The sequence below is a fragment of the Cygnus atratus genome, chromosome 3, assembly GCF_013377495.2.
Source record: "Cygnus atratus isolate AKBS03 ecotype Queensland, Australia chromosome 3, CAtr_DNAZoo_HiC_assembly, whole genome shotgun sequence".
Classification (NCBI taxonomy): Eukaryota; Metazoa; Chordata; class Aves; order Anseriformes; family Anatidae; genus Cygnus; species Cygnus atratus.
The window spans coordinates 38,908,728-38,934,736 of NC_066364.1; the positions used below are offsets into that span (position 1 = coordinate 38,908,728).

General features: G+C 39.8%; 1 protein-coding gene across 3 annotated transcripts in view; it reads right to left on the minus strand.

Annotated features, from left to right (window-relative positions):
- The window catches only part of RNGTT (RNA guanylyltransferase and 5'-phosphatase), a 185,404-nt gene extending 164,343 nt beyond the window's left edge, over positions 1-21,061 (minus strand). The window contains exons 1-6 of one of the 3 annotated variants that reach the window (XM_035559498.2): positions 20,828-21,061; positions 14,549-14,658; positions 7,967-8,070; positions 7,739-7,827; positions 4,453-4,528; positions 367-616 (exon numbers count right to left, since the gene is read on the minus strand). In XM_035559498.2, coding sequence (XP_035415391.1) covers positions 367-616; positions 4,453-4,528; positions 7,739-7,827; positions 7,967-8,070; positions 14,549-14,658; positions 20,828-20,891 — 693 coding nt within the window. In that variant the 5' untranslated portion in view covers positions 20,892-21,061. Of the gene's footprint in view, positions 1-366; positions 617-4,452; positions 4,529-7,738; positions 7,828-7,966; positions 8,071-12,725; positions 12,852-14,548; positions 14,659-16,028; positions 16,068-20,827 lie in introns of those variants that run through there. The other 2 variants (XM_050709797.1, XM_035559499.2) reach the window with 2 other exon arrangements.
- Positions 21,062-26,009: the final 4,948 nt, after the last annotated feature.

A 26,009-nucleotide genomic window follows, 5' to 3' on the forward strand; every position in this document is an offset into this window, starting at 1 on the left:
CACACATGGCTACAAAAAATAAAAACTGTTTTACATACACACCCCATAACATTTCACCTCTGAAGACAGACTGAACAATTAAGAAGAGCTCTACTATCTCAAGCTTAAAAAAATGTTGTATTAAAATAATTTTAAACCATTATTAACTCCTCACCTGTTTCAGTTGTAAATGTTAAAGTTCCATGTTCATACGGGAAACAAAGTTTGCAACAAGTCTACCTGTTTTTCCTGGTTAGAGACACTACTACCTGTTCCTGACTTGAAAGAGCACTAGCACTTTTCTGTCACATACAATGTAGTAACATATGACTAAGTTTATGAAAGTAATTTTAGCAATGAGAATATTAAGTTCTTAATCAAAAATACCAGTTTTAGGCGTTCTTTTCTCCTTTTGCCAAAGGAAGAGCTTGATGATCCAGGTTCTGATTCTTGGCCTCCTGTTCTACCAGTGTCATCGTCCTCCTCTTCATCTTCCTCAAAGCACCATTCTGGGAGCTCAGGTGGTGATGGCGCATCATCTTCATCTCCATAACGACGGAATAATTCCTTCAAATAATCACCTTTATAAATACCTGGTGGTCTAGCCTGAGCAAAAGTAGCCACAGCTGCCTCAATACTGTCAAATAAAAATGGGAAAATTACTCTGTATGTTTTATTTAGTAGTTAGGGCATAGCATGACTAAAACATACTTAAAATGTATTGGTACTGAGAATTCAGAAAAAAATCCCAAAATGGTAATTACAAAAACATTCATGATATTCAAATCATCATCATACTTAAATCAGCCCAGCAACTGTATTGCTATTGCAAAAGATTTTGCGTGATTATGTAGATACTGTATCTTGGTCTGCTTCATCTCCTAATTGCAGCTAAGAGCAGCCTGCTGGTCACCTAGGCAAAACTTTTGTTGTAACTACAACTTTTATTATTGCTGTAGAAAAGGAATGGATGACAGGTAGGTAAGTACTTAAGGACTAAATGAAGAGGAAAAGAAGTCTTAATGAACAGAAATTCAAGTCATGAAATTCAAATAAGGCTACACATTTCTTCCTAAGAGTTATCTTCCCTGGAGGCTTTGCTATCACACTGACAAAATGCATCCAAGTCTTTTGTAGCGACTTCTCTCACAGGCAGTTTCTCTCAAAAAAATGTAATTTAGCTGAACAGGAAAGGACTTCTAACACTCAAACTTAGCTGCAGTAATAAGCTGTAGACTGAATCACAAAACAAGTTTGAAATCAAAACTAACAGCCAACCACCTTTACTAGCCAACTGGAGAACACTCCAAAATTTGTCAGTGAGCACAAGACACCAAGTTAGGCATGAGTGTTTATCTGCCCGAGGGTAGGAGGGCTCTGCAGAGGGATCTGCATAGGCTGGACTGATGGGCCAAGGCCAGCTACATGAGGTTCAACAAGGCCAAGTGCTGGGCCCTGCACTTGGGGCACAACAACTCCGAGCAGCCCTACAGGATGGGGGAAGAGTGGCTGGAAAGCTGCCTGGTGGAAAGAGACCTGGGGGTATTGGTCAATAGCCGGTTGAACATGAGCCAGCAGTGTGCTCAGGTGGTGGAGAAGGCCAACAGTATCCTGCCTTGTATTAGAAAGATCATTAGGACCAGTAGGACCAGGGAGGTGATCGTCCCCCTGTACTCGGCTCTAGTGAGGCCGCACCTTGAATATTGTGTTCAGTTTTGGGCCCCTCAGTACAAGAAGGACATGGAGGTGCTCAAGCGTGTCCAGAGAAGGGCTACGAAGCTGGTGAAGGACCTAGAGAACAAGTCTTATGAGGAGCTGCTGAGGAAGTTGTTTGGCCTGGAGGAAAGAGGTTTAGGGGAGACCATTTCATGCTCTACAATTACCTCAAAAGAGGCTATAAGCGGGGTGAGGATCAGTCTCTTCTCCCAAGCACCAAGTGATAAGACAAGAGGAAATAGCTTTAAGTTGCACCAGGGGGAGTTTAGGTTGGATATTAGGAGAAATTTCTTCACTGAACGGGTTGTGAAGTATTGGAACAGGCTGCCCATGGAAGTGGTTGAGTCACCATCCCTGGAAGTCCTCAAGAAACATGATGTAGAACTTAGTAACATGGTTGGTGGTACACTTGGCAGTGCTAGGTTAAAGATTGGACCGGATGATCTTAGAGATCTTTTCCAACATGAATGATTCTATAAAATAGATCACTAAAAGGTAAATCCCTGTTAGGCTTCTTGACAAGCACATATCTTAAAGCTGGAAATGAAAGCACATATTTGCTGTGAATTTTTTTTTTCAGATAAGAAAATAGCCTACCACTGGAACAAGGAAACCATGTAGATAAAATGAAAAAAATAGTTAAATACAAAAATCATTTTTTTTGTCTGATCCATCCAGTACAAGACAATGCCTGAGAACTTTGAGATAAGTGTCCCAAAAGAAAGAGATATACTTCCTAAGAAGCAGATAAGTTTGGTTCCCTCTCCTGATCTTTAGTAAAAGTAGAAAGCAAAACACTTTCAGGAGTAAGGCTATCAGATGATCATCAGATCTCAGAAGTGACAGTTTAATATCTGAGTTACTTAGAAAAATGTTCTTCGTTCTGTTTCATAAAACTCCTAGTTTCTTCCTCACGAGACAATTTTTATTTTTGTATCTTTCTTAAATTGTATTATATCTTCTGTAATCAATGCTACTAAAAGCCAAAACAAACCAAAAAGAGATGGGGCCTGAAACACGCTCAAATTTGTCTCCTATTAAATTAGAAGAACTCTATACTATTATGGAATAGATAATAATGAAAGCCAAAAGAAGCAGTACAAATTTTAAGCTCAGAAAGCTAGCAGAAAGAAAACATACTGTGCAAGTTCTAGAAATATAGCCGTCTTCCAGGAAAACGAGTTGTGAAGAAAGAAAATCTGGTAAGGTTTCTGATGACTGGCTAGAGGGCTTTCAGTCTGGATGACCTTTCTTTAAATTAACTACGTATTTTAAAATACCTCTCTGCATTCACAATGCATCGGCAGTACTCTTGTATCATACGCAAGGAATGAATATGGATGGATTTTTCCATCAGGAAAACCTTATTTCCTCTACAGCAAATAACAGTGCCTGATTTTAACGAATGATACAGCAAATTGGATTTATCTTGATACAATGCTTAGCATTAAGTACCACCTTGCACAAATTCTTTTGCTGTGGACATTTTTACCTATCAAGTGAAACCTGAATGTTCTGTTAAAACAGTATTACAGAGAAGAACAAATTTGATATAATTAGTTATTTGAACAAAAACAAAAATAGAACAAAAAGATATGGCTGCTAAGTTTTAAGGCTTTTCCCACAAAGGTTTGAAAATAAAAAGAGGCTCCATAAAAGGACTTTCAAATAGACTTATGGTCCTTTTCTCCAAAGAGGAAATGCACAATACTGAGTCTGATTACTGCATGCTGCTTTTAAGTTGTTACATTAAAAGCATACAAATTTGCTATTTCACAGGAATAACTATAATCATACTATAAAAATCTTGGTATCTGTGTCTAATTCCTGTACTCAGCTAAGATTCTGCCAAGAATCAGCCACCCACTGTTAACAGTGTTCTGTCTCCATTACGCCAGTACCTTTATTCCAAGTTTACTAACAGAAAGCAATGACCCAGTTCTTTGCAAACAGCTTGCAAATACACGGTAATCACCAAGTGAACTCTATGTCCAGTCACAAGAACAGGCAGCAACCGGAATAGAATTTTCTTTCCTTAAAGGTCCGTACCAGAAATATCATCCAAATACTGAAAGGACTCATTAAATAACACACCTTGCTCGTGACCCAGTCAGCTCAGAAACAGTGTTTCATGAACACTACCAAAGGTGCAAACTCAGGCTCATCAGCACGGTACAGGCAGTATTTCTTAAAGTCAGCATTATTTAGTAAGTTCATTACTATTTATGAGGGCACCACACTTTAAAAATACAGGTGCCTCTGTAGAAACATGCCACAGACTTTAGTCAAACAACAACTGTAAACAAGAACTGTGCTTCCCCACCACCAACCTAGAAGCATGCATGTTTCTCTGCTGTTGCTCTAGCTAATGTCTCATTTTCAGAACTCAAGAAACTAAAAGAGCTACACACAGACCTTTGTGAGAAAGCAGAAGAAAAAAATCTCTCAGGATTCTCTGAACTCTACATTCTTACTCAAAGTGTGGGCTATGTCATGGGGGAGAGAGACAGCACAATCCATACTCTTCCAAAAGCCCACATGCAGCTGGCAGAGCTGACTTTGACCTACCAGACCTGAAAATTTTGACTGGCCAAGGCTAAGCTACCTTAGAAATACTGTTAATATTATTTGTTTACTCAAAATTAGTAGGAAGTTTCAAAATAAACACTGAATACATTAGGATAGCTGTCAAGACAAATAAAACATACTGAAGATGCTATTAGTCTCAAATTCGTAGAAATTAAAATTCAAAGTTACCTCCAGTCCAGCTTTTCAACCAAAAAGGCACAGATCAGAAATCCAGTTCTATTGAAACCATGCGTGCAATGGACACCTATACGAAACAAGAGAAGAGCATAATCATTCGAAAGTAGTTTTAACAAACGTGTTTTAGTTTCACAAGTGTTTTTTGGATCCTTTTATCTCCATCAATAACACAAATGAGGTTGTGTCCCTTCCTATCAAGGCATCCCAGATTGCTGAACGCATACAAGCCTAAAAAAATATTTATTACATTCTTCCTGCAAATTATTAGCAGAAGAATATAGGATACCTCGGATTGCCCCAACTCAAGAACACTAACTTAATGCAACTCAAATGTGGCTAATACAGACACGATCCAAAATCGTTCTTTGTTGTTTGTTTTTTTGTTGTTGTTGTTGTTGTTTTTGTTTGTTTTTTTTTTTTTTAATAAATGATCAAACACTTATCAGAGTACACTGCAGTCAAATTTGATAACGGTGCTTTAATGGATTCAACAAGCATTACATTTATTTCACACCATCAGGCATAAAAATCATACCCAGATTACCGTATTTCAAACTTGAAAGAAGTGTCAATAGACTACAACTCCGTGTCAAATTCGTAATTACCATGCTAAGACCAGACATACTGATTTCAGAGAAAAATAAAACACTACAAAAAGAAAATTATACAACAATATAATTGCCATCAACTACTAATCTTTTCAAATTAAGAAAAAACATTTTTCCCCTCTCTTTTACTGAATTCATTACCCAGTGAAAGGAGGGGAAGTCAAACATTGGAACTCCTCTTTTTTTCCTGTCCATTTCAAGGCAACAGCACCATCTAGTGATATACAAACCAAATCTGAAACTTGTAGGACTAAAATGACGCGAAGGATTCAGGCAAAATGTTGACTCTTCCTCACAGTGCATTTTTTTTAAATGGCAAACATCACAGCATCAAAGCTTCCACTCACACCGAATGTAATTATTCTTAATATTAACGTATTTTACAGTTCTGATTATAAAGCAGGCTTTTATTGATTTACTTATTTCTCTACCATAGTTAGCAGAGTAAGTCAGCAACAATTTGAGCTTCCCTTCTTAATAAAGCAAGGCAAGAACTACTAGGAATTTCTTGGATTCGCACATTCTAACCATTAATAACAACAAAAACTGTAACTTGCATCAAATGAAATTAATTTTAGCTTCCTTATAGAATTTGTTCCCAGCAATCATTTCTCCTTTGTTTTCTGCTTAAGCAAAATCTTTGTGTTTTGTTTCCTTGAAGTTGGCAGGCATACTGCAGTCCTTCAAGTTGCAAAAATAAAGCTTCCATCCTATAGAGTACTAGCTGAATAGAAAATGTTGATCACTTATCATTCACATTTCAGGCTCTTTTCATGTCTAATCTTAACGCTAGCAATGAAATGGCACACAATTGCTATCAATAAACCCTGCAGCTGTTACTGCTACCAAAAAGGTTAAGTCAATAATTTTGTACACATGACAAAGATAAGAAGCATTTCAGCAATGAGACCAATGGCTTGGAAAGGAACGGTCACACAGGGTGCAGTACTATCACTCTTGCAGACTCCTTTCCCTCCTGATAAAAACATCCTCCACACCAATCCCTCGGATGCTCTTTCAGAAGAAGAAAGAAGTTTCCAGAACCAGAAATAACCTTTCTGTAACTAATGGAAGGGAAATGGAATATCCCAACATTTCACTTTCGCTACAAAAGTCTAAACTACAGGTCAAGAGCTTATTCAAGGCATTGATTCATTTCTATGGAAAAAAAAAAAGTCAATTAAGAGTCAAGAAAAAAAAAATACTCTAAATAGTGTAAGAACATTCCAAAATTCATGTAAGTCCAAAAGTTAATGACTCAACACTAAAAGCGGCATTTTAAAAGTTTAAATAGCAGTTAAATGGGTCTGCTATTTCATGCATATCACTATGCTATCCATATTACATATAAATTGCTGACCCATAACGATATTTCATTTTCTGCAATACTGCCAATAGCTGATCCCACTCGCTCTCATTTAGCGGTTTTTCATATCACATACTTGTGCTACAGTTCAGGGAAGAAAACAGAGGTCTCAAATTAAAACTTCATTCCATGAGGAATACTGAAATAAGAAACTATCTAAAAGGAAATTATGTGAAGATCTTAATAACGTGCTTCAATTAAATGTCTCAGCATTGACAAAAGTAAGATTCTCTGTGGTATCCAGTGACAGGTCAAGAAGCAATGGACACAGATTGAAATACAAGAAATTTTGTTCAAATGTAAGGACAAAAAAAAACCAAGACTTTTTTTATTTTAAGGGTGATTAAACACTGGAAAAGGATGCCAGAAGGTGTTGTGGAGTCCTCAACCTTGGGGACTGTCAACACCTAAAGAAACACAGTCCTAAGCAACCTGCTCCAGCTGAGCCTGCTCTGAGGTGGGGTGATAGGCTGGATCGTTTCCAGAGGTCCCTTCCAACCTCCACTATTCCAAGATTCTGTATGAATCCTAAACTGTGTGAGCATACTAGCTTAGTTTACCAAGCTCTCATCAATGACACCTACACAAACAACTGTTCTATGTGCTTTTAAGTCATACAGACACTCTTTTTCAGTCAGGTTGCAGAATTATCATCAAAGATGCCCAAGGACAAAACCCATTCTGAATGTGGAAACTAAGCTGCACAGTAATTTCTTGTCTCTGGTAGTTTGCAGATAGAGTTGAATATTAATGTGCTTACCAGAAATCAGAATAAAGTGCTCTTAGTAGAACTAAAATTCACTTGAGAACTTTTTCTGCTCTGAAAAAAGTCAGCCTGACGACATTTGAATAATTACTATGAGACAGGATACTACAGAAACAGCCTAATGTTTATTATCAATTTCTAGCAAATAATCAGCTGTTTTGAGAAATTTGTTAAAGAACATCTGATAATTCAGTTACCAAATACAACTTAAAGGAAACCAGACCATCGAATGCTAAAACAACAAATCAGGCAATGCATAACCTTCATCTGTATCAGCAGAAGTTTCAAAAACATACTGCAGGTATTTTGTGTTTGTAGACAGTTCTTAATTAAGCCTGGGTATTTGCTGCATAAGGTCAATAGCTGCATTCAAACTGACTTATAAAGATACGTACTGGTTTCTGTAAAAAGTAGTAGTTTACTCAAGTTAAAAAAATCAAATTTATATATAAAAACATAAACACTGTACTGCAGAAATTCTTTGGCTTATATAAAGTAACAGCAAAAACTAATGAAAACAGATAAAAGAAGGCATACCTATAAGCTCTGAGGGATTCTTATCACTGAAGTGTTCACATACACGGATAAATGTTTCTGTATTCTCAGGTGTAGGACACTCACCATGCCTGATAAACATGGGAACACATAGGTTAGGATAAAGTTTTGGAAAAAGGAAGGGGTGAGTGTTAAGGGGGGGAAGAGTAATTACTTCAGTGTGATCTTTCAAGTTAAAAACTTAATATTAAAAGAGTGAAGACAACTTACCCTTTACACTGGAGCTTTATATATTTAATTCCCTCTTTCTCTATATCATTCCTATCATAGAATCTAGTAGTGTTGGTCAAGTCCACCAGCAAACCCATTTTAACCTAAAAAATAAAAATAAAGTTGTTGCATATATTTGGTCCAAATATTAATGAATAAATATTAATTGGTTAATAACATCCAAATTGAAAATAGTAGCAGGCTGTTCCAAGCTTCAAATTTCTCAAATACTGTGTTCCAGAAGAACTATATAAACTTCATTCTACCACCACAGTCATTTTTTCTTTGTGAAACCTTGTGTCTGAATTAGCACCAGTCATCAACTCAAAAGCCCTCAATTTGTTTCCCCACCAATATCTCCAAATAAGAAAAATCTGCTAACAGCAAAAAAGTATATCTTAAAGAAGTATTTAAACATGTTAAAAGGCATAAAGCTCTAACAGGCGCTCTTACACTTTACATAAAACTTTAAACAGTGGGAATAAGAAAAGAATAAGAAAAATTACCTACTGAGACTTACATAGAAGTACCCTCTTAGAAAAAACTTACCTTAATTTACCCATCTGTTCGAATGCAAAACAACACTGTTTCAAGTTTAAAACAAAAATCCCTTAAATGCCTAGAAATATTTTATTCACAGCTGAGACATTAAAAAAATGAAATCTTTAAAGATGCTGCTGGTTAAGTAAGGTTGTAGTTTTAACCGTTACAGACTTTGGGACATACCTGAATTAAGGTTACCTTGTCCACTCTGCTCTAATGTGTCCCCTTCTGCATGAGTTTGATTTTGCAGCTGTAAAATAGCTCCTTTACAGCAGCCTTATAGAAGTTAATGTGTTTAAAAAAGCAAGATGAAGAGCAGAAATTCCAACAGGTGGCATCCTACACACAGCTCATCAGCATCCTACTGATTCCTCACTTAAGCTAACAAGGGAAATTAAACTCTACAAATTTCATAAGATTTCTTAATACAACAGTGGAAAAGATTTTATTCCAGGTTCTGGGGAAACGTTTGCCTTTAAGTCACGGACATAGGAAGTCACAGAGAAACAGAACAGGGGAAAATAAAAAAGTTGCATGGCAATCTGCTGACTCAATGTTAGCCTCCTCCATTCTATGGAATTTCATCACTGGTCCACGCAAACCTTCTGTAAAGCATAAATCTCCCCGTTACTGCACAAAAACAGCTTACTAGTACACCTGTGTGCTGAAAGGATTCCTGGTTTCCTACTTTATACATACAAGTAATTGCTTTTGGTCAAAAAGCAAAATGTCATGCTTTCAGGTAGGACCCTCACCACGAGGTCGGATGTCTATTCAAAAGCCATTTTACAATGAGTCTTTTAGCAAAATCCTCATTCTATAGTCTTGTCTTTTTAAAGAGAGACATCAACAGTGCACTAAAAAATACGTTATCACTGAAGCACGTTACACATGCAGAAACATAAAAGAACACCATGTCTTCAAAACATTTAAAACTCCAACTCACATTTATAAACAGGGTTCTGATCAGTTCTTATCTACCTGAAGGTGAACAGACTGCTAATAATTTAGAACTGCAGCTAGAGAAATTACAACTTAGAAACACTGCTTCCAGACAATTCAGAGAAGATAAATTCCAATTTTAACTGCAATACAGTTCAGACACAGCAGATTCACCCGTGTATGTAAATCAGTAGACCCCCTGAGGCAAATTTCCAATTCTCTACAGAGGTAGTCATGTGTGGTATTCGAAGTTCTTAAGATGTATTTCCATATTTTTATATTTATGTGTCATAGTGTTATGTCAGCAGCACTAAGTATATGTACTCTAATGTCTACATCAGTTCTAAACTCCTCCTTCTTTCTCAAATTCAACTTGTGTTTTATCCAGAATGGTTTACTGAGACTGTTTTGCAGAAATATGAGCTACATCAGTAGCAGTACACCTGCAAACAATGTTTTATCATCTGAAATTTCAAGTATTTAGTGTCAATGGAGCTGCTAAACATATGGACTGACAGTATATTATCCAGTGATTAATTTTGTAGGAAGTATACAAAAGGCAATTAGTTTAATGATTACTTTCCTCCACCTCCACTTTCAACAGCATTTCGCAATCATCTCAGAGATTACTTAATTGACAAGTAAGACCATGCAAGATTTCCAGGTGCTATGCTCTAGGCTCATAACACCACAACACTGAGTTAAACCAGTTAAAAACAATTGTTTGGAGTACAGCGGCGCATTCCCACACCAGTACTTCCAGATGAACATACAGGACAACACGCTAGGAAAGAAAAGCGAAACATAAAAGGGTGAAAAGTACGTTTAAAATGAGATAGATGAAAACTATTTAGGTATTTTTCTACTGTTCTACACAAGCAATGGCTCTACGTAGGGAATCCCCACAGCGCCTTCCCGTAGCATGCCCTGCCTGAAGGGAAGTACAGCGAGTGTCTTTTGTGCTCCGAACCCTATCCGGAGCGTGGCTGAAGTTGACAAAAAGGCTGGTAAAAGAATCAGCTGTGTTGTCCCCAGAGCACTCTACACTATGAAGCCACGTAAACGGCCCCCTAAATGTCCTCTGGCCCAACTGCATAGCTAAAGTTTGACAAACTATTATTTTATCTAAAATACAAGGTTAGGTATAATAAACTATTTTTTTTTTTATCTAAAATACGAGGTTAGGTATAATGCTTCCAAGATATCCTCAGCTAAAGGGAACAAAATATTTTCAAAGTAAGATTCAAATTATATTTTCGCTTAAAGTGAAGGACTTGCATTCAGTTCCACCGTCGTAAGAAAAAAAGACACTCCAAAATGCAAATCACTCTTGAATAAAATGCTATATCAATCGGTAGTCTGCATATATGGAAAAAGAGTTGTTAGGAAAACGAGCTGATTAATAAAATCATGAAGATAAATTAAAAGGTAACACCATTTAATATTGCAAGTTGTAACAGAGAGCTACAAGAAAAAGTGCAAGTAATTTGTGAAATATAGTTTAACATCTTCTCGTCCAAAAGATACAGTTCTACAGTACTATTGAAAACTCAAAGCCAATTCCCAATCCCACTGTTTCCCACCAGCGGTTTCAAATGCTCCCACCAGAGGCTTCCAAACTTCCCCAAACTCCTCCCGCAATGAAGAGTTGTCACTGAGATGCGAGAAAGTTCAAAAATTAATTTCATATCAAAGCATTTAAGCTCAAAGGATACTCAAGTTTTTCCTTCAACTTTTAGAAATTACTCTTTTAAACGTATTCATGTACAGACTTCTGTCTCCTGACTGACCTACAGAACCCAGGAGAATGCTACAATGCTCTTCAGACCCCAACTGTCCCCAAGTTGCATTTAATGTTGCATTAAATGTTTGCATTTAATTTTGGGGATGTTGCATTTAATTTGAACAGGAGGATGACACAAAGGAAAGCGTCTGTTAAGGAGGAAATTCAGAACTACAGGACTCCTGGCCAACTATTCCTCTACAGTTATTACAAATTATTTGTAAGTGAAGATCCTGTGAAGTGACTGCGTTCCTCATGTTTTTTATGGAGCAGTAAACCACACAGGCATCTGGTACAATTTAGTCAAAACTCTGAAGTGGAATGTAGAGCATAAGGCCTGAAATCAAAGTATACAATTATGAGACTCCAAAATCCATCTGAAGACACACTGGTCCTACACGAATCGAAACACTTCAGTCACTGAACTGGAGTTACACTGTGCTTGCACTTGGCCTGATGGACCACAGTTCTCACCTACTGCAAAGACGGACATTCATCACGCAGGTCCTTTGCTCTGCTCCCGAACCCTGGCATCACAACATAGGTTTGCTCCTAGAAAGTTCTTAATAGGAGACGATTTTTGAAGGACTACCAAAGTAAAATAGACAGTTACCCACTGGAAAAAAAAAACACTATTTTTCCATCCAGCGTTTGGTATGAATCATCCTTCAGTCCATCATCAACGACACAGCTTTGGAAGAAAGAATAACTTTAAACTGTTGAGCAACTTCTCTTTAAAGCACATACATATTTCTCACAAGGACTGTTGCAACAATAAAATCTTACTGCATTGCAACACAATTTAACTAGATATTTTTCTTGCTTGTAATTGTAAAAGATGAGTGAATAGAAGAAAAAGCTCACCTATAGCTTGAAACCATCACCTTTTACATACAATAGCATCACAGTCTTCTTACTTATTTTGGCCAGTCTCTCCACATCCTCCTACTGTTACAAAAGCCTTCTCCTTCTCACCTTCTCACATACCAGCTATCTCAAGCTACTAATGCCTTATGCATGCGCTCTTCTGCTGCTGAGCAAATAAACAGGCTTAGCTACGTTCCCCTTGCATGACCCCAGAAGTTTCTCATTAGACGCTGGAACTTGAAAACATCCTCCCCAGGAGGGTGAGAGCAATACTACAATGCAGTGAATTCTCTCCACTCCCTGGACTTTTTTCCTATTTTTTATTTGAGTAAAGTAGTTTAACTCAGTGACTGAATTTATCCGTTAAACCAATAACGTGGCTGAAAACCGGTAATTAGTTTTCCAAATTGGAATTCGTTTGAGTTAAGTAATGCCGTAGCTCCTTGTGACAGAAATAAAATGAACTTTTATAAAGCATAAATATTACTAACTTACCTAACTTAAGAAAGAAAAAGAAATTATTCACATTGTCACCAATTGCTCCTCCAGTATTTTTTAATAAGATCATTAAGATACTGTGCCAGTATTAGCAATTTTAAGAAAAAAGGAGTTGCCGTCCCTTACCAAATCTGTGTCTAACATTCAGATTTTCAGCAACTGCACAGGAAGCTGTTCAGGCGAAGTTCCACCTCTCAGACAGATGTTGTCTTAAATGCTGAACCCGTACCTTCAAATATCTGCGCTAACAGCAATACCTCACCACCACCAAAATCCAGATGTCAAAGCTTCTGCTGAAATCTCTGCTTCGGCAGATAAATTGTACGGACCTAAGTAACACCAGGGTTTCAGAAGTGACTCATTTGGCTAAGTATGAGCATTTAACATAGTGAAATAAAGTGGTGACAACCATGCCCAGTGAGTTACTTTTCACTTGGGAAAATCCACTTTTTTCTAGGTCTCCTCAATTGCACGCTCATCTCATGTTGCCAGACTGTTGGTAAATTGCTGTTCTAGGAATGCAGCTCTCTGGTAACACATGGCCTATCTTGGCAAGTCAAAAATTGTTTAATAGATTTTATGAAACTATGGAGTTTGAGAGAAATTATACATTCTGCTTACTAAACAAAATGAGCAATACATTAGCAGAGAACCACAAGCTGATACCTGCACTATTAGACTAACCATTTAACGTCACTAAGACTTCATAAATTTGTAGCATTGCAAAACAACTGACTGATACGCCTCATGGAAAGACTATGAAGGCTCGCCGTGGTTTATTTTTTTGGTGACAAATCACTAGCAAGCAAATACTCAGAAATTCTGAGCAAGTCTGTGAAGTTCTCTACAATTTTAAAAGACATACAGAATTTTAAATTACTTTAAACCATGAATAAGATTGCTTTTGGAAAACTTCTAGGAATGGCCATTAAAGCTGATCAGAGTCAAAAAATGTATATTACGAAAAAGAGAAACCCAAATGGAATTTAGACACATAGACCCAAGCATTCAAACAAGAAAAGTTCTACCAGCTCAGGCACATGTGCTTCGCATTCGCCCACTGGTACCTCTATCACTGCTACACCGAGTACCTTAGCATCTACCCTATGCCTAAACCCAAATAAGATTCACAAAATGGAATTTCCCACATTTTAGTCATCTGACTCTTGATGCTTAAGCTCCAGTTGTTAAACAAATTCAGAATTAATCTTAGATCAACAGAAAAAATAAATGAAAAATGTCACTACCATGCTTAGCTTTATAAACTGCACAGCCAAAGCAAGTAGTGCCCACCTTCTATGTAAGAGTTTAATAAACGGATTAGAAGAACAAGGTTGCGTGCCTTTCTTTGCCCGGGACGTTCAAAATCCCATCTCCAGATGCACCCAACTATGCACAGCACTGCACAGACCTCTACATTACACGAAAGGTTGGAAAGGCCCTGTTCCCACCTTTCTTGTCAAAACTGTGCGGTCATGCAGAACAACATCCCAGTTGAAGGAGGCAGACAGGAGTGGGCTGAACAGAGACAACGAACCCATGTTCTATGAAATTTGCCTTTCGTTTTTAAATGTTTTCACTCATATAAGCAAAATTGCAGTCTAACATACCCATACACAAGAGTCATCTGTAAAACTACAAATTATCTAAATTTTGACAATAACATCTAACCAAGGTGTGAGAGTAGTAACAGGAAAAAAAAGTGAGTTTCTTGCTGGTAACACAGCAAATGAGCTGGAGAATTTTGTACAGTTCTTGCCTATAATAAGAAAGTATTTCTGAAACTAAGGGGTTGCAGAGAAAAAAAATGAATTTTTTTTTAAAATAATTTTTCTGTACGTGTCCCAAAGGAAGCCATCAACAACATTTTTCTTAAACCTGAAAAGCAACGTTTGAGTAAGTATTAACAACAACAGTAACATTTCAATTAATAGAAAATTTCACTTTACCTTCAGGCTCTTTAAATAGTTGGACAACATGCTTGGGTGAAAACGATTTTCTTCAGCAACCTGATCATCGTATCTTGGTCCTAACATTGTCTTCAAAGGTAAAAACTTCCCTATGAAACACAATCAAATTTTGCAGCATTTTATGTATACTCATGTATAAGATCACTTACAACTTTGTGATTTCAAAGCAGTTTTAGAGGTTCATCTACAATGAAAAACAACTGCAGGAAGAGTATCGACAACAGTTCAACTGGAATTTTTCTTTGCTACAAATTCTCTGAACGTGCAGATAAGTTTAGAAGGAAACAAGTCAGAACATCAAAAAGTGGTATTTTAAACGTTTTAGCTAGTTTTTAAGTGTGATTTAGGCTGCAGAGCTAGAGCACGCAAGAGAACAAACAAAATTTAAACTCATCAGAGTTAAATACATGGAAAAACAACGTTAAATGCCAGTTTGTTAGCCAACCACGTGAACTGCAGCTTGGAGCACCTGCAAGCATAAAAGATGGTGAAGGTTGCTGCAAAGCAACACGGTTGGCCCAGAAGAGCTGTGCACCACAGATCTGTCCAACGTGCTCCCTAAGGCTTGTCGGGAGAGTCCTGCTGCTGTGCTACAGCGGGGCGCAGTTCTCCCTCCCAAACACAATGCCTGTGTGTGGCTCAGGCTCCGTGTAAATCACAAAACCGACCGAAACTTGATGGGAATTAGTACTTATGGGTCACTGCCACCAGTCCCTAAAAACCCAAGATTTATTTAACACTGCTTTCTTTCTTCCATCCATCAGATCTACCGCAGAAGATCCCAAATAACCTCCAAGAAGGTCTCCGGTGCTTCTTGGTGGGACCCCAGCGAGCTGTGGGCATGGCTCTTCCCGGGGAGCCCAAGACAGCAGCGCACCTACCTCCTGCTGCAGTACCCAGGACCGCACACAGTGGCAAGCTGCAGAAAAAGGCCTTAAATTCATGGAAAGAAAAGGGCCTGGCGTAGCTGCCCAGCTGCAGCCAGGGGAGTGACACAGGCAGGGAGCAAAGCTGGGGGAACCTCAGCATTTTCTGCACGTGGGAAGTGCAAAACAAATTATTGCCCCAGAATTTTCATCCTTTCTCTCCTTTATTTAATAGAACTGTTTCAAAAACGCAGCCTTTCTAAAAACAGGGCAAACGCAAGCGTGTAATTGTATCGCACAGAAGACCAGCACAGAGGCTTTTTAATGCAGGAAGAGCCCCAGACAAGTCTTTCTAGGAAAGAATGTGCCACTAGATCCTGAGCTTGTGGAAATATATTTTAAAGTCCTTCTGACAGCAATCGATCCACCTATTTCCCAGATTAAAGAAAGACAATTCACTCTCTATATAACTACAATTAAAAAAATAAGAAAAATTTAGAAACGTTTTAAAAGCTTTCCCTATTTAGAAACACAAATACCCACTCAACTTTTTGAGCTCACTAGGGAACACTTTTCTATACCGTTTCAGGCACCTGTTCAGCTGCGCAACGCAGAGTAACGACCCATTTGAACTTGCAGTTTCATATCCTTGGGTATTCACCCAGCACAGCTAACCCTAACGCCAAGCAATTTTTCTGAAGCACTCAAGAAAATACTGTTTTCTCATCAAGACAGAACATTTCCTCATTAAAAAAGGAAAAAAATCCTCCCACTCTCAGCAAACCGAAACCACAAGGAATGCAAAGACACTAATACACCCACTGCATTCAGCTAGAATGCAAGTTTTGCGAGAAACGCTCACTGATCTTTGTAAAGATGGAAGAATGCAGCCCATTCTCACTGCACGGACACGCAAGTGTCTGCTGAGAGCTTTTCCTTTATGCAACATATCCATAGAGATCTCTGTAGCCTTCAATTCTATCAGAACATCTCATGTATTTTCACATAAGCATCTAGCTTTTTAGGAAAGAGTCATCAAAAATGAGAAGATGGGCAGATACAGAGAGGAAACTGCGGAGCTCCACACGACTTGCTAGCTCATTTCTGACGCTGTCCAGCCACGCAAGAAACACCTTTACTGTCACGCTTGTCCAAGACCACTTCAACCTGCAGAGAGCTTCAGGAAAAGTCATTCACGCAGTCAACATACGCATTAGACGGTAATAAATTTACAGCCTCTCCAACTCATTGGACTATCAGAAAAATCCCTCTCATTACCGTACTTCCCTCTGCCTTTCCATTCCATTAGCAGCACATCCTGCTCTATGAAAGCAAGGGCTTTGGGTTGTGTGTTTTTTTTGGTTTTGTTTTTTAAAACAATCACAGCTCTCAGCAATACAGACTTACATTCTGCCTTTGAAGCAAGCACTGTCTTCAGAATTTACACTTCTGCTATTTTCTTGGTTTTTTTCTCTAAATTGTTACTGCTACACCTGTAGAAATGATCTTCAATACGAACTCATACAATATTCTTCCAGTGACAGAAAACCAAACTATCTTAACAGGCAAATTTGGTGTTTTTTGATCTTTGTACAGAACCTTGAAAATCCTCCTTCCTAGCGTACAGATAAGCCCCTCTCAGTGTCATTAAGCCACAGAAAATCTAAGCTCTAACGCAAGGAAAAAACTCTAAACTTTCCTAGTAATATGGGAACTATAAATAAGGCAGTAGCTACAGTTTCTGCTACAGATCTGACATACAGTTCATGCTAAAGAAGAGCTGCAAACAGTTATTACTTCAACAGTACTTCAGCCTTCCTGCATAAGGCTTTGAAAATTAAATAGGCAATTCTTTATGTTGAACAAGATGAACTGACAGTAGCAAGGTGGTATCTTACATGGACATCACAGCACCCAAAATCATTAGTGTAACTAAACTAAATTAATAATAATTATAATAATAATTGTAATTCCTTGACTGAGTTCTCAAACTTCAAAACATTACCAGAAGCCTGACTACCTTATCACCTACTACCACAATTAATTTCAAATTTGGCAAATAGTTGTGGAAAGTGGATATTAAAAACCATTCTCCCAATCGGAGGTGCCTGTGTAAAAGACGGAAGATTAGTATTTCTTTAGGATTAAAAACAGGTAAAAATTCTAAATGTAAGCGTCAGTATGTCAAACATACTGTACAGACATCAAGTGGATAACTCTTAGAGAAATCAAAGTGAATAACTTAAGACTTCAAATTTCCTAAGTACACGTTCAAATTTAGACATATTTTTCACCTTTTCTTAAAGGTTTTATCTAGAGCATGCCAGTGAAAAAGCTACCCGTAACGTAGCCTAATTTTTTGTGACATGAAGCTATTAATTCAATATGTGGCAGGAGCTACGAATAATTTATGACCACGGTTATGTTTAGATTGAACATTGATTGGGAAGGTTAAACACAATGGAAAGTGACCAAGGTTCAGCAAGGGGAACTTCAGTAACATGAAATAGTCAGTAAAATCTGCAGTAAAAAAAAAAAAGTAAGAGTCTTCTGCCTTAAGATCAGCTACAGTGGGTCAAAGCACCCGCTACACTTAGTATCTCATCACCAAATCAGGCCAATAACAGATGCCTAGGAAAGAATATAAAACAACAACAACCACCACAACCCATCAGCAAATTACTCCCTCAAACTACAAGCAGCTTTCTGAAGCAGAGGTGTTATCTCCACATGCAATAGAGATGTTTTTCATAATAACTGTCAGTTCTGCATGCAACTAATAGGAACCAACAGCTGACTGCAAGACATTGCTGAGACATTTCTCACGTCTCTTCCTCAATATCTTGCTCGCACTCTGTGTGGCAGAGAGAACAGACCTGACTTTGGGGGGCCATACAAGATAGGCACCTGCAAAGACAGAGATGCCAAGGCTGAAGCAACCCAACAACTTCAGTTCTACGAGTTCAGAGAAAGCTTTTTGTCAAGTGTGTGACTGAGCTGCTACCACAATACAGTACAATGTGAAAATGTTCCATAAAATCAGTGGCAGCAGAACACCAATACTTAAAGAAATAAACTGGACAACAGAGGGAGACATAGATCCACTCACTTCATTCAGAATGAGCCTAAATGAATCACAGAATCGAAGGGGTTGGAAGGGACCTCCAGAGATCATTGGGTCCAACCCCCCTGCCAAAGCAGGTTCCCTAGAGCAGGCTGCCCAGGTAGGCGTCCAGACAGGCCTTGAACATCTCCAGAGGAGACTCCACAACCTCCCTGGGCAGCCTGTTCCAGTGCTCCGTCACCCTCACCGTGAAGAAGTTCTTTTGCACGTTGGTGCAGAACTTCCTGTGCTCCATCTTGTGGCCATTACCCCTTGTCCTGTCCCCACAAACCCCTGAAAAGAGGTTGGCCAAATCCCTCTGTCTCCCACACCTCAGGTATTTATACACATTGATGAGATCCCCTCTCAGCTTTCTTTTCTCCAGGCTGAACAGACCCAGGTCTCTCAGCCTTTCTTCATAACCCCATCTGGGACAGCAGAAGAGCTCCAGACCTCACTAGTTCTTGTATTTGAGGTCACCTCGAAATTATAGATGCCGCAATTGTAAGACAAGAGGGTCATGATCAAACACTTGATGAATATTAGGTCCACAGAAACCAGACAAACCTTGCTTAGCAACATTATAACTACTATACTGTCAAATGGGAAGCCATGCACAGATGCTTACAAATTTGTTTGAAATGCTAATTAAAACTGGAATATAAAACATCTGGCAGACAATTTTTAAATTCATTGTTGTTGTTTATGTATCACTAAAATAGTAAGATGTGTTTGAACGTAGAGTAACAAAAGAGGAGAGAAGACTGATGGTGTATTACGACTTTTGATTAAGTTGTACGCACAAAAAAACACTAAAAATTAAGTGAACTAATATAAGAATGTATTGGGATAAAGCAGCCAAAGAAATGAACTTTTGTGTGTGTGTGTGTGTGTGCGTGTGTGTGTGTGCAGTAATTTTTTGTGTATGATCACAGTGAATAGGAAAGTTACCCTGCAGCTACTGAATAAGCAAAGACACAAGCAGTCATTGCACAGCAGATGACATGCTGATGAACCACATTCTGGCTTAATGGATGTCATTTTTTTGGAGCAGCCATGGCTTAAGAAACAAACAAAACCGACAACTTCTAGAGATCAAGAACTTGCTGATAAGAATAAAGATTCGTTAGTCTATTTTTGTCATGGTCAAAGGTTAACAATTTACACTATCAAATTTATTACTAGATAAAAAGCAATACATTTGCCAGCAATCAGGAAAAAAAAAAGGGAGATAAGGGAGATAAGAAGATAATGCTGTTATTTAATAAAGTCAAGCTCAGAGAAATACGAAGAACTTGAGGGAAAACAGTAACCCACGAGATGAGGAATTAAAATACTGATAAATGCCAAGTAACGCATATTCCCGGCAAGACTAAGCCTACTGAGATGTCTGACCAGGTTTTAGATAAACCTGTAAGCAGCCGTCAATGCCTGCTGCTCCACAACCAACTGCAGCCAAAAAAGACGATGCAGAAATGTGGGACAGAGAAGGCTGGAACTGTAACGTTACCCAAATCATAGCACACCGCCATCTAGAACAGTATGCGGAGCAGTAAACGCTGCGTGTTGGAAAAGCACCCTTAAGTCATCACGGATAGGAAGATGGAGGAGTAAGAACTGCGAAAGCACAGGGAAAAAATGGGTTGTTGAACTGTCTACCTTAGAAAGGCAGCAACCGTAAGAGAACTGAGCAGAGCAGTGTCTGTCCGCTCTACCTCAAACTAGGCAGCGGGGGAAAAAGTTCACCCGAGCCAGTCTGGGGGATCACTCCCCACCAAAAAGCATGTCTGTAGACGGCACCCAGCTCCTGCCACCAGCACAGCCGGGCACCCAGCAAACCTCCAGCCACAGCAACCACTGCCAGACCCCACTGAGGATGAGCGTGCAGCTTTGGGGGGCGGCACAGGCGGCCACCCCACAGCTGCGGGGTCACCCCCGGTAAGCACCCCTTCCTCACGGAGAGGGAGGAGGAAGCTGGAAGCCAGGCCTGAGTGTGACAGCGGGCTCTCCCCAAAGCTTTTGGGGTGGAAGGGACCTTACAGCTCATCCCCTTCCACCCCCTCGTCAAGGCTCCCGGCCTCCCCGAGGGGACCCGCCGTGAGGCTCCGTCCCCGGCCCGGCGGGGGCTCGCCGAGGCCCACGAGGCCCCGGGACCAAGCTCCCCGGCCGGGCCAGAGGGCGAGGGGCCGGGGGGAGACTCCCATAAAGACCGGGGGGGGGAGCCCGGGCCGGGCGAGGAGGGGGCCGCCGCCGCCGCACGGCCGCCCCGGGGCCGGGCCGGGCGCTCACCTGCCACGGGCTGCCCCCTCCTGGGGCAGTGGAGCCAGCGCGGCGGGATCTTGTTGTAGGACATGGCGGGGCCCGGGCCGCCACCGGGACGGGGGACGGGGAACAGGGGGCGGAGGGGGAGGGCAGGGCAGGGCAGCTGGGCGCGGGCCGCGGCCCCTCGGCGCTCAGCGGCGCCCCCGGCCCCTGGCCCGCGGCGCCTTCATTCAGAGCCGGCCCCGCCTCGGCTCCGCCGCCGCTTCCGCTTCCGGGGGTGGCGGGGCCGGGGGTGGCGGAGCGGGGCCCGGCGGGACCGGCCCCGGTGCTGCCGATCCGCGGGTACCGCGGCGAGGGGCCCCGAGGTCCCCGCTAGGCCCCGCAGGCCGTCCTGAGGGCTGGCCGGGCTTGGTCTGCCCCCAAAAGTAGTAATAAGAACACACGTCGGTCTGCCTTCGCTCCACACATGGTAATAAAGAGATGTATCGGTCTGCCTTAAGTCCAAAAAGAATAAGAAAAAGGCGTGTCGGTCTCCCTTAGCTCCAAAAAATGATGATGAAAAGGTGTAGCAGTCTCCCTTAACTCCAAAAATAATCATAAAATACATACCAGTCTCCCTTAGCTCCAAAAATTATAATCATAAAAAGGCATATCGGTCTCCCTTAACTCCAAAAAAAAAAATAATAATAAAAGACATACTGGTCACCCTTAACTCCAAAAATGATAATAAATAAGACATACTGGTCTCCCTTAGCTCCAAAAATAATAATGAAAAAAACACATTGGGACTGGAGGTTCCCTGTGGAGAGTGAGGGACATGTTGTGCCCAGTGGCCAGCCCAGGGCTGCTCGGCCCGGGAAGGAGACATGGCCAGGATGAGAGACATGGCCAGGATCACTGACATGGCCAGGATCAGCCCACACAGAGAGGATGTCATAAACCAGCCCCAGCTCCTCCAGCGGGGCTGTGGGGACAGCGAGGAACAGCCCGCAGCAGCTCGCCTGGAAATGTGTGGGCACAGCTCGTGCAACACAAGCTGGAGCGTCGGCAAAGGCCGTCGTGCGTGCAGAAAGGCTTGCGTGGGCTTTAGGGGAGGCTGGGCACGTCGCTGGAAGAGAAGGGAAATGAGGGTTGCCAAAGTAGGACGCATCGGGCCAGGAAATGTCCTGAGCTGGCACGCAGCTGGAGGATTGGGGAAATGAGAGATGCCTCTGTACCAGGCCTTCAGGCACAGCCAGAAAGATTAGGCCTGCGAGTAGGTTCACATAACAAAAGCTATGTTTCTGCACAAACACCAGCAAAAACTCCCCATGGCCATAAAGCAGTCTGCTTACATCCCATGTTTACCTGAAAAAAAAACAACCAAACAAACAAAAAAAAGCCATTTAAGGTGGTTTCAGTGAAGCATAAGCTAATTTTCCAGTTAATTACATTTCAGTACTTCATACAGTGGCCATGTTTCCTGCTGCATTTTAGTACTCTAGATTTTATTAGATGTAGTTTCTTCCCTAGAATATCCTCTCACTGAGGCTAATTTACAAACTCTCCCTTGAGTTGAGTTGAGTAATTGAGGTATCAGTGAATTAGTTTGCCTATCAGAGTCACTAGGTTCTCATGCTATGTTACAAGTTTCTGAATTTTGACATCTAAGGTTATTATATATTAATCTTATCATTCTTGTCAGAATTGAAACAGTCTTGCTACACTGAAAGACAATTTATTTCTATTATCTTCCTTAACTGTTCAACGCACTTCCATTAAAAGGATACTGTATGATGTTTGAAATAAGATGTTGATTTTCCCTCTATAAAACAAGCAACAGTCAGACACCAGGTGGTGCCAGAGACCAGCCGGAACAGAAAGTGAAACGAGTGCAGGGAGCGTTCAAGAAGCCAAGAGCAACCACAAGTGTCCCAGTTTCTGATTTCAGTACAGTAAGAGGAACGGTACAGTACCGTCACCAGTACGGCAAAATTAGGAACGAAACCATTTTCAGAGGTGCAGAGTAGTACAAAAATATCTCATGAATGAGCAATAATCTATTCTCATCATTTAGTCGTAAGGTTCTGATACGTTTTTTAAAACATTTAACAGCTGCAGAGAGCAAAACTACTTTCATGTAGAGATGTATAGTTAAACTGGGAGTATATGTACATGTTTTTTATTTAGCAGTGCACAAGGCAAATAAAATATTTGAAATTTTAAATATGAGGTAGAGAGTTAAAATGAGGCATACAGCTAAAATGAGCTTCACCAGACAGCACTCACCGTTTAGCCTCCTGCGGGTTCTGAGTTGGCTGAGCAGGGTTTAGGGCATCCCTCTGGCAAACAGCATAATGCAAGTAGCCATTTGGGGTTGGACCCGATGATCTCTTGAGATCCCTTCCAACGACTACAATTCTGTGATTCTGTGATTCAGCTGAGTACCTTCACCATGCTAGAGAGCTTCTCCTGAGCTGTGACCTTTGTTTGCCACATACCATCTTGCTCCACATCATGCAGCAAGAACAATGACTGTGATGCCTGTTTGAGAATGAGAAGGGTGTTTCTTGGAGAGAGAGAAGGTTGTTTCCATCTTTTCCAACAAAATGGTGTCACAGACAGTATTTAGCATGATGACTTGTGTTCTGTTTTCAGTTGGTGTTTACATGGGAATGGTGGTTTTTATCTAGATTTTAACAGGAAATATCCTATAACTGTGACCTGAAATGGCAGGTTACTTACAGCTCATGGATGGACTCATCTTACATATTCTGCATATGTAGTTTACACTGGACTTTGCAATCTTAGACACTCTGAAACAATTTACGCAGGCATAGGTTGATAGTTTGTGTGTTTCATCAATAGCTTTATTTGTGAACAGCCGTACTTTCCTGCTCGACTTTATAGTCAAGAACACTTTTACCTGATGTACCAGCAGAGGGCACCGAGTTCCTAGATATTCCATGTGGCTTTCAAAAGCCTGCACTTGCTGTGTTTGAACAGGAAAAACAGGTGAATGTAGTAGTTCTTCCAAGGATTGCTTTGAAAGAAAAACAACTTGTGAGTGTTTTAATAGTCTGTGATATAACATTCCCTCAGCGCTTCTCTGTATACCAATCCTCTTTTATCTAGAGGCATTCAAATACCTGTAACTTCACCCTGGTGTCTGCTCATCAATTTAAATCCTTTTCCTGGCAGAGCAGACACTATGGTCAAAGTGATTTTTCTGGGATGAGGTTCATCCCTTGTACCATGGCTTTGTTGACTCCTCTGATTTTAGTTCAGCTGCACTGTTTCTGGTAGTGGAGAGCTGCGTTTTTGTTCTCCCATGAGTTGAGAAAAAAGATAAAAAAAAACCAACCAAACAAAAAACAAAACAAACAAAAAAAAACATGAAAAAGCACACTTTAAATCTTTTTCCTAATTACAAACTGAATATTTAATCCAAATTGTTTCTGGTGAATAATCTTACCTTTTTAATGAAATATATTAATATTGTAACTAACTAGCTAATTTAGGTACATCATTCTTGTTCTGAGCAAAGTGGACCACCAAGGTATTTTGCCTGAAGGGAGAACACATAGTGTGCTATACTGATATGTCAACAACCCTATTACTGTTCTGTTTCAGTATAGTATTATCTTCCATGAGCTTGTAAAGTAATAATGAATGTAATAAGAAAATGAAACCTTCCCTCAAGATATTATTTGAAAGAGACATTTCTGACTCTATCAGTAAATAAATATTCTTTTTATTTATAAAAATACATATTTACTGAACTGAGACTACAACAGGATTTATTTCAGTGAAAGTAATTGTGAAAGATGCTAACTCTGCAGGCAAAGGTGATTCACACAGGATTATTTTTCCACTTCATGGTACAGGTCTTCACCTGAAAAGAAACTTGATGTCATAAACTAGTAAGCTATTATATAATTATTGTAACAGAGCAAATTGTATTTTTATATTTGATTTACTGATTCAATTAATACATTCTGTGCTTGTTGTTTTTTTCTGTTCATAGCAGACTGACTTGTGACAACATGTATGACTAATTACAATGTTCCTTTATGACTTTCAGCATGCATGAAGCTTTTTTTGGGGAGGGGTGAGCACTGTTTGAATCTGAATAAATATTTTAACTTCTTTGATACTGTGGTCATGTTTTATTCCAATAGCACTTAGACTCTAATAGCATCAGAAGAAAAAAAAAAAAAAAACAGTACAACGAAACCATACTTTTACATTTAAGTGAAAGTTAATATTGGGGTTGCTTATGCTTATTGCAAAACTTAATACATACCTACATACGTATTAAAGAACTTACCACACACACCTACATTAAAACATGCTGAGTATGCACCAACTCTTATAAAAAATCAAAAGAAAATGCTAGGAGCTCAGCATTTTTGTAAATCATGCCCACTTATTTGGTGTCAACAAATAATGAAGAACCTAACTTCTGAGACAATTTTTTTTTCCCAGTTTGAGAACGAAAATAAGATGTCAAAAAGAAACTATTTTATTCCTTGTGTGCATAAAATAACAAAAAGGGATGTTCAAGCATAGTGTTAAGTGCTCTGAGATATTTGAGAACATTTACAGTGTTCTTCCTATGGAGAGCTTTGAGAACTCAGCAACAAAATTAAGGGTCTTTAGTCTTCAAGACATTAGGGGGCACCACAACCTCAAAGACTTAAAATGATGTAAGTTAAAAGTACAGTTACTTCTCCTGTCCAAAATAAACAGGAAACAGCATGAAAACAGCCAAATCAAGTTCTAGAGTCGTTCCCTGGTGCAAGATTATGATACACTTCTTAATAGAAATTCACCCAGAAAACAAACCAGACATTTAGTAGAATATAGACTACACCCTCCTTTGTGTAACAGTAATAAAACTGCACGACTAATGCATGCAATATAAGCAGCTTTATGTAAAGTCTTTATATAAACCTTAAATTTCCCTTCAGGGTTTCATTCACGAAGATGGTGTTTTCAGCTCCAGCCTCTAAGGTATGTGACTTCACACAGTGACATGCAGGTCCAAAATACAAAATGTCTTCCTCTTCCTGCTGTTCCTCTGCAACTGAAATGACTGTGTGCTTGATGTACAGAGGTAAGCAGCTGCACAACAGGCTCGTGAGCAAGACACCTGTTATTCCTGGAGGACTAGGACATCTCCCTAGTGTTTTTCTGGTTTGACCTAGACACCTGTGGCATAACTTGC